Genomic DNA, 13,821 nt, shown 5'->3' on the forward strand with positions numbered 1-13,821 from the left:
GGTGGCAATACTTCGCTGGACGAATTCTTTCACACGGAGCTCTACTGCTACTAAACATGTAATTTCCAATTATGTAATTTATTAATTTCATTGGATTGATAGTATTTCGTAAATTGGTGTTTTTATTTGGGTTAAATGAACATATCGGAGACATATGGTTGATGTTGGCGGGAAATATGTCTATGTTAACTTAAAATTTTCACTGTCCATACAAAATGAAACCTTAATAGAATGTGTAGACAGTAATTCTTTACTGGAGAGGGAAAAACGTAGGTTATTTACCTAAACTTGAATACCGGAAATACCGGAGTTATTGCATGGTATTTTGTTCTACATTCTGTAACTAGCAATTATTTTACTACGATGTATTTTAAGACTAAGTTTTCTAATTGTAAGTAAAAATATAGGTATTTTGTTTACACATTTTCACACAACTTTGTTCTGTTCCTCAAAACATCAATTTGTAGTAAGAGAAATTTCAGATTTCGTTTTCACTTGGAACTTCTTCATTATAGCAATTTATTTTGTCCGTGGGTGGAGTGGGTGGAGACCTAGTTACCTAAGATACTGGCTTTTCTAGTATAGAGACTAGCCACCACAACCAAATTATATTTTGATATTATGTCAAGTACTTATTTTTACATCCACTGTTTGTGGAGACAATAGAAATGACAAAAATTTAGTAGCTAGAAAGGGGGTGCAACCAAAGAGTTTTTTACGTTGCCAAGTGACTGAACGCCTGGTAGTAAGCGACACGCCTGTTCATAATGTTTGCAGTGCCACTCAGAGCTTTAAATCGCAAAGACATAAGTCCCATCTGTCTGTAATTTCACCAGTACCTTTACCCTTCCTTACCCTACCCTTAAATTGAAACGCAGTAATGCTCACATTACTGTTTAGCAGAAATAGGTAAAGTGGTAGTATTTCTTTGTACGAACAAGAAGCTCTACTGTTACTAAAACTGCTGTATCTTCTAATTTCAAATTGGAAGCGTTTTAAATAAATACACTACTCGTTATCAAAATAAATATATAAATAATAATAATACATATATTATTACAATGTATTATAGATAACAATATATAAGAATGAGATTTGTTTAAAAAACATATATACGACATTTACATCAGAATAAATAATTTCGTTTCCATTTGAAACAATAAAAAAATACTTAAAAACTCGAAAAGAATTATAACTTTTTTATATATAAAAAAACCGACCTCAAAAGTTCGTGGAATTACGAGTACAACTATTTGCCAAGTTTTATTGAAATCGGTTACCGGAAAGTGGATGAAACCGGAGTCACCCCTAGTTTGCCACCTGTACAGGTGAAATATTTTCTTCAAATTTAAATGAGATCAATACTGAGATACCCTCTTTCCAACAAAAAAAGAATTATCAAAATCGGTTCACAAATACAACGGAGTAATCGCGTAACATACATACAAAAAAATACAGACGAATTGAAAACCTCCTCCTTTTTTGAAGTCGGTTAAAAACAAAATAAGGTGTGCGATTTTATTACAACCTCTATTTCGAGGCGGAGGTCTTCTACTTAGTGTATAATTAATTATATTTTGTTCTGTAGTAAGACCATTTATTTAATCAAGCTGCGTGTATATACTTTGATATACATTGGTATAATGACCCACTGCTGTGTTGCTGCGGACAAGAGACTTAAATTTAAAGAGAGTGTGCCGTGGTTGTAATGACTTAAAGATTGTAGTCTCGATTGAATACTGAATCAGTGTACTGTGTTGTCTGTCTTGTAGCAATCGCAATCAGAGCGTCCAGAGGGCAAATCGAATTAATCAACTCGCGTGGCCTTTGAGCGGCGACCGCTTGCAGACACGCTCACTGATTAATAAATACCTCACGATCTGCTGATGCGGTAGCCCATAGCTATATGCGACATTTTTCTAACCTCGTTGTAGACGATGCTACTTGCAACGTGAGCTTTATGCTCTTTACAATTAAGTGTATACAGAACTTACCAAAGCATTTTCCTTTCAAATAAGCAAAAATGGTTTATCTCGATACCAAGCGTAGTTAAAAAAAAATCAAAAGTAAAATCTCATTATGAGAGACTGAATATGTTGATATAAAGCGGGCAAAGTTAAAACTTATACTCTCTTCATTTCCGCAATCGATAAAAACGTGAATGTTCGAAAAATAATACTGAAACATATTTAATGGGAAAGCAACGAGAGTTAATTCAAATTTAAACACATGTTGATATTGATATGATAGCTGGAGTTCGTTCAGTAAATCACTTGAAGCAAATAAGTGTATTACCTTTTTACAGTCTGTTGTCAAACGCCGTAAAACTCGTAAATTTATTCGGTTCAGCTCTGAACTTTATGTATCGTAAAACTGCAGTAGAGTAGAGCGCGACACGCTGCACGAAATTGAGTCAATATCTTTATTACAATGAAACTGGGTCTCATTTAATAAAGCTATGCTATATTTCGGGTTACGTGTCAAATTGAAAGGTTGTGCGAATTGAAAATATTGCTTGGGGAAAAATCATCTCGAGTCGTAGTCCGGTGCACTTTTGCTCGTGCCAATGGTTAGTTGGAAACGAGATCCTCCCATTCATTCATTTATTCTTTCATGAAATGCGTTACCGTTACATCCTAACCCGCCTCAGGTGCAAACTTAGAATAGGTTGCCGCTACTGCAATATAGAAAAAGAACAGAAAGCATTTTTTTGCCGTTAGAGCATATTCAAACAAAACGATGCATACTTGTGCGTTCAGAATATCACTTTAAGAATTTATAATTCTTGCGTAAAGTCTACTTGGTAGGTAATTTTGTAGGTACATGTCGATTTTTCAATGGTAAAACGCATTAAAATGAATAAAGTAAAAAAATTCTTATTGCTCTGGAAGTAATAACCTAAGACCCCGTGTACATCAAGATGTCCATAATATATGAAGTGATTCAAACCCAGGCAATATTATTCCCATAGTATGATCTCGTAAACTCCCAGTGTACATTATAATGAATATATCGCAGCCAAACCTAGCGTTATATATTTTTTATGTAATATCAAGTGACGGGACGAAGAGTGCCTGGTGGTAAGCTACACCCCTGTAGTTGCAGTGCCACTAAGAGCTGTAAATCGCAAAGATCCGAGGGACATTACCACTGCACATTTCACCCTGACATGTAAGTTGACAAGTCCCATGTGCCTGTAATTTCACCAGCACCCTTATCTTTCAAAATTGGAAAGCAGTAATGCTCACATTACTGCTCGGCGGCAGAAATAGGTAATGTGGAAGTACTTCCCTAGACGAACTCTTCCACAAGGAGCTCTACTGCTACTATTATTATTCTATGTGACTATTGGGTATCTAGGAAAATGCGTTTTTCATACAAAACTGAGTACATTTTAATGTATATTGGGCGTTTAACGCTTTTCCCATTGTAGTTTGGTGGGTCTTAGGAGGTTAAAGTCTTTTATATAGTTCTGTACAACTTACTGCTTTTTGAATTTTATAAAGCTGATCGAGCTAAATGTTTAAAATTGTTTAGTTCAAGCCTCCCTATAAAGAGGGTGCGGTCAGCTAGCTTCGAGCGGCAGTTTGCGTTTTGTATTCGTCTTTAATAAAACTACGAGAACACTGAATATGTCAGCTGCCATGTAAAGATATAAGCTGATATTTTTCACTGTGACTCTGAAAATAGATTATCGAAATTTATTATTTCCAAAAATTGTATTCACATAATCGTGTAACACAATAAACAAGCTTACGGTCTATCTAAATATATAAGTAACTGGAACTATTGAAATAATGTACTCTTAAAAAGGTAAATGTCCAATGTCCGGACTTTATTTGACACAGTCTATGTCAATAACATATTGATTCACATTCAGCTACAAATATCTTTTGTCACATCACGCAAATTCAAATTCCAACATGTCTTATAAGCGAGAATGTCTTTGTCCAACTCTTTCTCCGGAATTCAATTACAAAGGACTATGATCATTTCATTTCCAGTTGTATAAACAAGAACAACGGTGGTACCAGCGATAACTGTTCTAGTTCCATTCTCCTTATTGGCACAACGCCATAATGCCAACGCGTGGATTTTTCACTAGCTCCCACCCGATGAAGACAATGTATGGCAGCCTGATTTATTTACACGAAACACCGAGATTTTTCGTTCCCGGGTGAGACGATTTATTTCTTCAACTAATTTCACTAAAACCCACTCCATTTAATAGCCCAAAAAGAGCCAGATATCTCACACGGAATCCGCGGGATTTTAGCAGGGCTCTCGGGTGTGGAAGCGAGCGCGCTTCAATGTGCACCGCGTGTCGATAGTGCCTATCCGCGCCGTCTCAACGAGCCATTTCATTATTCAGCCCTGCCGATTTCGTAGGAAACGCCTCTAATAAGATTGACTAATTTTATATTAGTATCTCTCAGAAGCTTCTTCATTTGAGCCGAGACCATTTTTCGGGCTTAGCGCGCGATCCGCTCGATATGACAGTAAGCACGTCATTTGCAGCTCCCAACGAGACGCCACGCTCCCTCAAAAATGAACACTTTCCCAAATCTCATTCAAGTTATCATTTAATGATAACTTTTAATATTTTAGACTCCCATTTACCAAAGGAAAAGTTTTAATAACAAGCAAACAATTCTCAGGAAGTTGCTGGTTTTCTTTATCTCGGTAACAGTCGAAGTTTCGAAAATGTCTACCACAAAGCGTAAAATTTAACCATCAAATCTTATAGTTGCAGTATAAGTTATTTTCTACAGCATGGTATGCTAAGTGTACCGCAAAAATGTACAAAAAAGTTTAGCACATCAGTGCAGGAAGACAGGAAATTGCAAAATATGCCTTCATATTTTGCTAATGGAATTTTGTTTGTATTAGATATAATTTATAGCAAATTAGGTATAACATGCCGAAATGTATAACAAAGGAATTTGACAGCTTCCGCTTTAAGAGATGAAACCAATAAACTACGCACCGCACTCTCGAATTCCAAATTAAAGATAAACGTAAACAAATCTATAATGCAGTCAAATATCAACAAACATGCATTAAATGTACGTTAACAACAATTTAGTTCAATTGCGGCCCATTCATTCGTGATTAATGCCTAGTCGGCTTGAGTCAGTTGCAGTGCTAATTCTTTTTCAGCGATGGAAGTCAAAGTGAAAAGAAGTCGGTATTTTCTAAAAGCTCTTTTGCGAGGTGAAGCAATAGCAGAAACATGCGAATGAGATAATTCCGGATCAGTGGGAATGCATAAACAAACAAATTATTTATAAGAATTTTAGTAGCGTAGTTACATTTTAGAACGTTATATGAATTGTAAGGAGATGCCCCAAATAAAGGATAGAGACGGCTGCAGACGCGTAAGCTCGCCATTAAGGCGAAGTGGCAAGTTTTGTGCTCGGCTCATGGGCGATTCATCGACGCTTCTCGTTAGGGCGCACGCTTGAATGCCGCCTTACCACTTCTCATTATTGCGTTTATAAAAGCCCCTATAGAGAACACTGATTTACTAAGACGCGCTCCGTTGCCGTGAAAGAGAAAATGGAATTGTGTAGACGTTTTGTTCACTGAAGTTCTTTTTTCATTCTTTCCGCTATAACCGGAGTGTATCTGGTGAAAGATATTTTGTGGCAGCACTTAGTATTGTGAGCATAATGATGCGACGTCTCTATGGGTTCGTTAACTGACACCTACTCAAAGTTAATAAAACTAGTACGATGACCTAAAATAGGCTTAGCCAGACTTTTATATTTTAATGAAGTCTTTATTGTGATTTGGGTTTGCTATTGCGCCTACGGTTGCTATGTTCATTTAATTATTATTTCTGAATTTTGTCACTTACAAAGTAAAACTGCAGTTTCTCCATTTTTACATTTATTTTATGTTTAAATGGACTATTTGCATTAATATCGAATGATTTTTAAACTAAGTATGAACACCCATTAAGAGTTACAGTCCCTTCTATAAGGTACAAGAGCTTTGAAAACTAAGTTACTGTCAGCAATTAATAAATCTGTTTTCATTAATAGCGTCAGGCGAGCTCTCTAATCTGGGTTTGATTGAAAATCAATAGAGACGCGCACTATCGGCAGGTGTGCTCGGAAATATTAAAATTTGTTAGCTGCAGCGAGCTAATCACTAAAGCGTTTATTTAGAGCTCATTCAATTAAAATTGTTTCGAAACTTCGCAACATTAAATGATATGGTTTGTTTGTGCCTATTCTACTCAATGTCTTCCGCCAATTCAGAAACTATTTTCGCAAATTTAAAGTTCTTAGTAGTTTACGTACAATTTTTTATATTACAGTTTTTCACTTCCTCAGCGTAAAAACTTGTTTGTTTTGTGTTGCATTTTGCAATGGCATTATCGCTAGCGGCTCCGTTCGGTTTTTGCGCTCCCGGCAACTAGTGGGACAGACTTGGGGCGGCCAAGTTTTCTCATTATGCCCGTTAGTGCCCGCCGCCACTCAGACTATTACTTACGACCATCAAACCGGAGCACGTACGCACTTGTATGAACGAGCGTTGCAGTCTTCCAACTTCTCAAATGAAAGGAACGAACGTGAGACGCCGCTCACCGTATGCTCTACAAAGTGTTCTATTTCAATACGCCGAGTGTAAAAGTTTTCGGCTTAGGTCTGAGACTATTTTAAAAACGGCAGCGCACGACTTAAGCAACTCATAAAAATGGAGAGGGCTCGGATATTTTCTTGGGGAGAGCGCGAGAAGCGGTTAGCCGACTTTTACACTGGTTTTATTGTCTCGACGCCCCTCGTAAACCTTCCTTTGTGCAGTAACGTCTCAAGTTGTATTAACACCGTGATAAGTTTAGTGGGAGCCGCTCGTTCCACCGGGACGATTACCTCGCTCACAATTAGGCTGATCTAAGCGGATAGTTTTGATAGTAATTTAAATGGTCACGATGACATTCACTGTTATTAATGCATAAGGAGTTTAGGGACACCCTTCGATATTGAATTTGCTGAATGCGGAAGCTGTAGGAAGTTCAATAGTAAAGTTACGAGCATCCCTCTCTGCTTACGGAGTAAACGCTGTTTCGATGTTATGGTATAATTAGGAAGGTCGCCAGTTCTGCCCGGGTCCAATGTCTCCCTTACTATCTTACAAAAGCTGTATTGGGGTGAATAATCTTTAAATGTGAAACTAATACACACGAATGTATCTAATATGTAAATGAGCACAAAGGGAAACTTAGATTTAGTGAGTAACTTGAAACTCGTGTAGAAATAACAGGTACCTATTTAAAATATGAACTTTTTAGTATTCAATTATTCCATATTGCACGATAAGATAACAAGAGTGAAACAGTCTCTTACTTATTGAAATCCCCTTGTCATTGTTCTTGCAATCTAACTTTCCAATAAGAATTTAATTTCCATTTGTAGAGCGGCGACGTCAAATCCAAAAACAAACAAAAAATTCTAAACATACTCAATTTATAAAAGGAAAATGAGCCGGCTGTTCATTTCTTAGGAAAGAGACTATGTTGATTTCGGACGATACAAATTTTCCAACGAATTTAGCGGTTTCAACCGATGACGGTGGTAATGGAAAAGTTCAATAGGCAACAACAAAGGCCGATACAAGTTAACGAAGCTCACGAAAGCGAAATTCACGATGTGAGCGCACTCTGGCGGACAGGAAATTAAAAGACAAAAGAATGCTGGTCGGGGCAGTTTACGTTCGGAAATGGAGGGCGCACCTCTCCCTAGCGCTTCTTTCCAACAAAACCGACACTTTTGTGTGAATGCCAAATTACTACAGCTGACGTATCATAACAGCTATTGGAGCGTCGAATCTACTTTTCCTTAGTTATTTTCAAGTCAGTCAAGTTAAATGCGCTATTGCCGTTATTTGCATTGAAAATGCTCATTGCTACTACTAGGAACTTAGAATGTTACGTGTATACTCCTCCTAAAGGCAATTTTAATCAAGTTTAATCATGTTATAAATGACAACTGGCAATCTTTTCAGTTCACGTGATCTTGAATACATTTTGGAACGTAACATAATTAATCCTACCTAATACGGGGATCTGTGCTGTGTATCGAATGTACGCACGTATGGTTTCTGTAATTCAGGCAGGCTGGAGTAATCCATTCACATTGGATGTTATCAGGTTTCCTGGGGAGGATAAAGGTCGTCTTCTCACGTTTTCTACGGTAAAAGTCACACCAGACTGGAAACTTGTAATAGGGTGGAAAAATTACTGGGACCGCTGCTTACTACGTCTTGCTTAGAGTTCAGCAATGTGGCTGATTTACATGAAGTTTGAGGAGTTTTGGGCGGTTATCCATATTAATAGAGTGCTTATGGAATTAAGCTGTGCTTGTTTAACATTTGGCATAATACAACAATAACCGACAAAGCGGCGGAACAGGCTCGACACTCACAACTTTGTTCTCTAATTTAATTTGCATTCAGAATCAAAAACTTTCCGTGACACTGTTTTGCATTATTAATACTTTAGCATGGTGTGATCTCCCGGGAGGCGCACTAGAAGCCATAAATTGAATTCCAACCTTCGCAATTAGTTATTCTCGCGCGTGAAAACTTTCGAGATCGTTCGCCTTCGTTAACAGATGTTACGGTGCTATTCATTATACATTCCGTCGATTGTAAAGCCGAACATTTAATTTAAAGTACCGAAAGCTCCTTTGTTAAACCGTCGAACACTTTGGAGGTATTGTGAAGGAATCGCTCGGGCGGCGCAGGATTAGCGGGTCGGATACTGGCTGCTAGTTCCCGGTTACGGAGAACATTTGTCTTGTGGAAATCGTGGGCTATAAATAAAAGTAGGCAATATCCTTTTACGAGAACAGAGTGTTTCTGCGCGGCTGGTGACGGCAGCGACATGTGGCTGCCGAGGACGCATTAACCCTCGCACCACGCGTCTGTGCAACGACCGCAAGCGGTCGCTCGGAAATATGACAAGCAATTGTACCATAATGGTGCCTTGAATAACAAATTAAGGCAAATAATATCCACTTTGAAACGTGCAATGTGCCCAGTGAAACTTACGTCGTTCTATGCGATGCGACGGTTCCAAAAGACAATAAAAAAGTTTTTGTGGCGTAGCCACCGCTCTGACATCGCGGCACGTCTCTTATCGGACTAATTTGGATCAAACAATTCCATTCCCCCTCATACAAATTGCGGAGAAGCACATTTGTTATCTGCTGTTTTTGGCAGAAATTATATTAAGATTTGGTAGAGCGATAATGTTGTGTTATTTTTACTTGCCTTCTCTCTGTCTAGAGCGATGTACCCATGGGGAGCGCCCGGATTTTATGATAACAATAAATAACACAAAAATAAACTAGATCTCATCTATGGGGATGAGATTGCCTTTTAAGGAAATAAAACCTTTGTCTTTACGATGATAGTGTACACCATAGCCTTATTTACTTACTATACTTATTTTTGGGTTTAACGATGGAAGTACAGAGACAATATTAGTAGTACTTTAAGTAGGCAAAAAATACGTGTCAACTATTAATAAAACAATTTCTTTCATTGCAGATACTTGGTGGCGTATACATGAGATGTTATGGGCTCACTTGGCGTAGCAAAGTGGCGTTGCTGGGTGGTGATAGTGGCATGGGCGTGCGGCGCAGCGGCGCGCACGTTATGCCCAGCGCGATGTGCCTGCGACGATGCGTTGCGCGCAGCCTCCTGCGCCAACGCCAGTCTCGAGATCGTGCCCATTCAACTCAATCCAGAGGCCACCCACATCAATCTAACTCGCAACTCTATCAACAACCTTCTCTACACCTTCAATTTCTACACTCAGCTCATTGTACTCGATATATCGTACAACAAAATTCAAGATTTAGGTAGTAAAAATTTTGAAAACAATCTGGAGATGATCCATCTCAACCTGAGCCATAACTCTCTAAAGCGACTAGATGAAGAAACTTTCATTGGATTAAAAAGACTCCTTGATTTAGACTTGTCTGACAATGAAATATCGTCAATACACGCACAAACTTTCAAAGATTTATCTGTGTTGGAACGGCTCGATTTGTCAAACAATAGGCTAGTGAGCTTTGAACCGGATAGTTTCGAGCCTCTGTCATCGTTGAAGATCTTATCGCTCAAAAACAATTCCATATTGGACATACCGTCTGCTAATCTCTTTTACGTCGTACGACTGGAGTACTTAGACTTGTCAGAAAATTTAATACAACAAGTCTCAAGGCATGGTATACCATATTTAAAGGAATTGAAACATTTAGACTTGAATAGCAATATAATAGAAATAATAGATCAATTAGGGTTCCATAATTTACCTTCACTGCGTCATTTGGACCTAAGTGATAACAATATGACTGCAGTTCCAACATCAGCTCTTGCGAAATTATCGAACTTAACACATTTATATCTCAGTGGCAACTTTATTCAGAATGTTACAGCCCTATGCTTCCAAAGTCTATTTCATTTGAAACATTTGCATCTTAGTAGACTTTACGATCTTGAGAAGATCGACTCTAGGGCTTTTGTCGATAACATTAACTTGCAAAAAATATGGATGAATGAAAATGTAAAAGTGGGAGAAGTACCTCCAAGACTGTTCCACGGTAATCCTAAACTTACTCACATTTACATGAAAAACAATGCCCTGGAGACACTTGAAGCGTCCCATTTTCCTATAGACAGCCTGCAAGAGCTGGAGATATCTGGAAATCCGTTCGTATGTAATTGCTCACTTTTATGGCTATGGAAATTAGGAATGGAGTGTGAAGTCAGCAGTAGAGAGACAGGAAACACAAGTGCCATATTGAAGATAGACTATGAATCTGTGAAGTGTGCTGCACCTGAACATTTAAAAGGTGTATTATTTGTGCAAATTCCTGAATCAGAGTTCGGGTGTTCAAACGGTTGGGTGATAGTGGCCGTAGTGGTGCTGACTGTGAGTATAGTTATAAGCATTGTGGGTGGAGTTTTGTACTTCATGGGACCTTTGAAGAAATGCAAAGGCGATAAATCGAAACAAGTCATGAGTAGTGTCATGTTAAATGGTGATGTGTCCAAGTTAAGTAACGGTTTAGGATATACTACTAGAAGTAGGGAGCAAGAAAGCAAGAGAGATGTAGACCGATATCTGATGATCGGTTCGTCTGTGACAAATAACTTCCATTCTTTGAATCCTCCATGGCATAGTGTGGATAAGAATCCTTACTATCAGGAAGACAGCGAAGAACATATTTATCAACAGTTTGCATACGAAACGATCCCTCCTCATAGAACGCCAGAGAAACCACACATAGTGTACGTGTAACATAAGTTTTGTGCAAAGGACTATTTCGCGAAAATACAACCTTTGTTTCACGGTAAAGACGTTGACAGTGCATACACCCGTCAAAGAAACGATGAACATTGAACATGCAATAATGTAAATAGTAATACAATTAAACTGTAATATGTGATAGCTTTGTAAATAGACTTTGTAAATACATTGAACTGCGCAGATAAAGACGTTATAAAGACATTTCGATTTTGTACTTAACCCAATTTAGTCATTTTATCGCCTCTTTTATTTCACTTTAATGCATAAATTGACAATTTTGTAATTAGTATGTTTTGTTTACTAGTTCCTTGAACTTAATGGGTAATCCAATAATGTATAATGCTTTGAAAACTCTCGTAAATAATGAAATATAATGTCGTACTCTTGTAATTATAGTATACATTTCTATTTTCAGAATTAGAACACCAATATTTGAAAACTTTGTACAAAGATGAGCAATATAAAATAATTTCAAAATACTATATGTCGTTAATTTTATTGGAGACATTGTTATAGAAATATTAGTTGTATTTATAAAGAAATACAGTTCTATAAAAACCGTGGTACGTATATGATAATCTTGTTTACTTACTTCAATGCAATAGAATACATGAAGTAAAATAAATTTCGTATCGCCTCTATAGTGTGACACTATCATTTTAATTTTGTCTAAAAATAGATGTGTATCGATTCTTAGGTTTTCGCGATTGTTCATACGTTGGAAATGATACTATATACTATTTTTGTGAACTATTTCTTGATTTTTGTCGTGCCCACGGAACTTGTAAAGGCCACGAAACAGTGGTTTGTTAAAACCAAAAAATAATAACGCGATTTAAATCTAGAAAATAAGAGTTTCATTTCCAATGAACAGATGAGTACTTCTGTACTTGTTTTTGTTTGACGTTTTTTAGAAAAAGCTGTATTCTGCTACTGATACTTCTGTGGATTTTTTTCGTCATCTTTCGCTGTACGTTTTTCTTTACAAAAGATTAATTAAAAATTATTCGTAATAGTGTTACTCTTTAAAAGAAATGTAGTAATTTATTTTACCTGTTTAAATCACCAGTTGCTCTGATGTAATGGGGTACAAAATAAAATACATGTTTATTGGCTATTTTTGTATATTAATTTCATGATACAAATAAAAAAATTAGTGCCGATCTTTTAATAGATATTTTGAAATTCATATTTTTATACTTAGTGAATATTATGCATGGGGTTGGTCGAAAAATTTTGAACCATGTTATGACGAGGTGAAATATTAAAGAAAAAGCTTACGTAACTGATTGATAGCTAAAAATACGAAAAGCAATAATACGTGTACCTGTTAAAAATTATAAACAAACTTAGGCCAACTATGTACCAAAGCGGAGAAGAAGAAGCTTTGTTACACAAACTTGTAGCATTTTGACATTTCCACGGCGCTTAGACAAAACAATGAAGTATTGTTGGTTGTTGAAACTAGGCACTGTTCAAGGGCCCTATTCTCGAAACACAAATTCCGTAGTGACGGCCGTTTTCTCACTATGGATAACCTACAAATATGAGTTTCGGTCGGGGCTAGAACTAAGAATGTATGATCTGTCGTTTCGTTGACGGACTTCGAGAGTAGTCCCGTAGATAATCCATAGTGGGATAACGGCCGCAACTACGAATGTCGTGCTTCGAGACTAGGGCCCCTGCTTCGCTTTGGTAAAATTAATGGACCTTAAGAAATCCCTCGATGCATTTAATAAAAAATTTTTTTGACCTACCCGTTCCAAATTGTAGCTGAAAATATAACTGCAATATGCCTAATAATTTTTATAACCATACGTAAATTTTCGTAACCAATACTTATTCAGTCGATGCTGCTACAGTCATATTGATAGAATAAGGCTATTTATACATCTTACTACTTAAAAAAACTTTTGTTATTGAACTTATTTAAATATATAATGCATTAAAACAAACGACAAATAAACAATTAAAAATTATTTTCGGATTTTTTATTTATTGCTTAAGATGACACACATTTTTTTTTTTTAAATGTTTTTACATGTTTAGAAATCTACGTATCAATGAAGTTGAATTAAATTTCTTATAGTACATTAGAAATAGACACAGGCTATATATATAACAATCTATTAGAGCAATCAAATGTTGATAATAAACGTATTATGAAGATTGATAAGTAAGAAAGTAGGTTAGAAAGTAGGATAGACTTTCAGATAATTATGAAGAAGAAATATTCTAGTACAGAGTACTAAAAAAACCGACCTCAAAATTTCGTGGAGTTACATCTGTTTGCCGGATTCATCCCCTAGTTTGCCATCCTTAGAGGTGGTATATTTTCTTCAAATTTAAATGAAAGAGAATCATCAAAGTCGGTTCACAAAAAGCCGGAGTTATCGCGTAACATACACACAAAAAACCAAAAAAAATTACACTTGAATTGGGACCTCCTCCTTTTTTGAAGTCGGTTAAAAAAGGAACTTTAATGATACTAA

The 13,821-nt window shown here is 36.8% G+C and overlaps 1 protein-coding gene across 2 annotated transcripts in view; it reads left to right on the forward strand.

Moving 5' to 3' along the window:
• LOC113230148 (leucine-rich repeats and immunoglobulin-like domains protein 2) overlaps positions 1-13,272 on the forward strand; it is a 76,723-nt gene extending 63,451 nt beyond the window's left edge. For both annotated transcript variants that reach the window (XM_026463937.1, XM_026463938.1), the window contains one exon: positions 9,562-13,272. In XM_026463937.1, the coding sequence (XP_026319722.1) occupies positions 9,590-11,320 (1,731 nt within the window). In that variant the 5' untranslated portion in view covers positions 9,562-9,589 and the 3' untranslated portion in view covers positions 11,321-13,272. The remainder of the gene's footprint in view (positions 1-9,561) is intronic.
• Positions 13,273-13,821: the final 549 nt, after the last annotated feature.

The sequence above is a fragment of the Hyposmocoma kahamanoa genome, unplaced genomic scaffold (genome assembly GCF_003589595.1).
Source record: "Hyposmocoma kahamanoa isolate Upper Pololo Valley unplaced genomic scaffold, ASM358959v1 63, whole genome shotgun sequence".
Taxonomy (NCBI): domain Eukaryota; kingdom Metazoa; phylum Arthropoda; class Insecta; order Lepidoptera; family Cosmopterigidae; genus Hyposmocoma; species Hyposmocoma kahamanoa.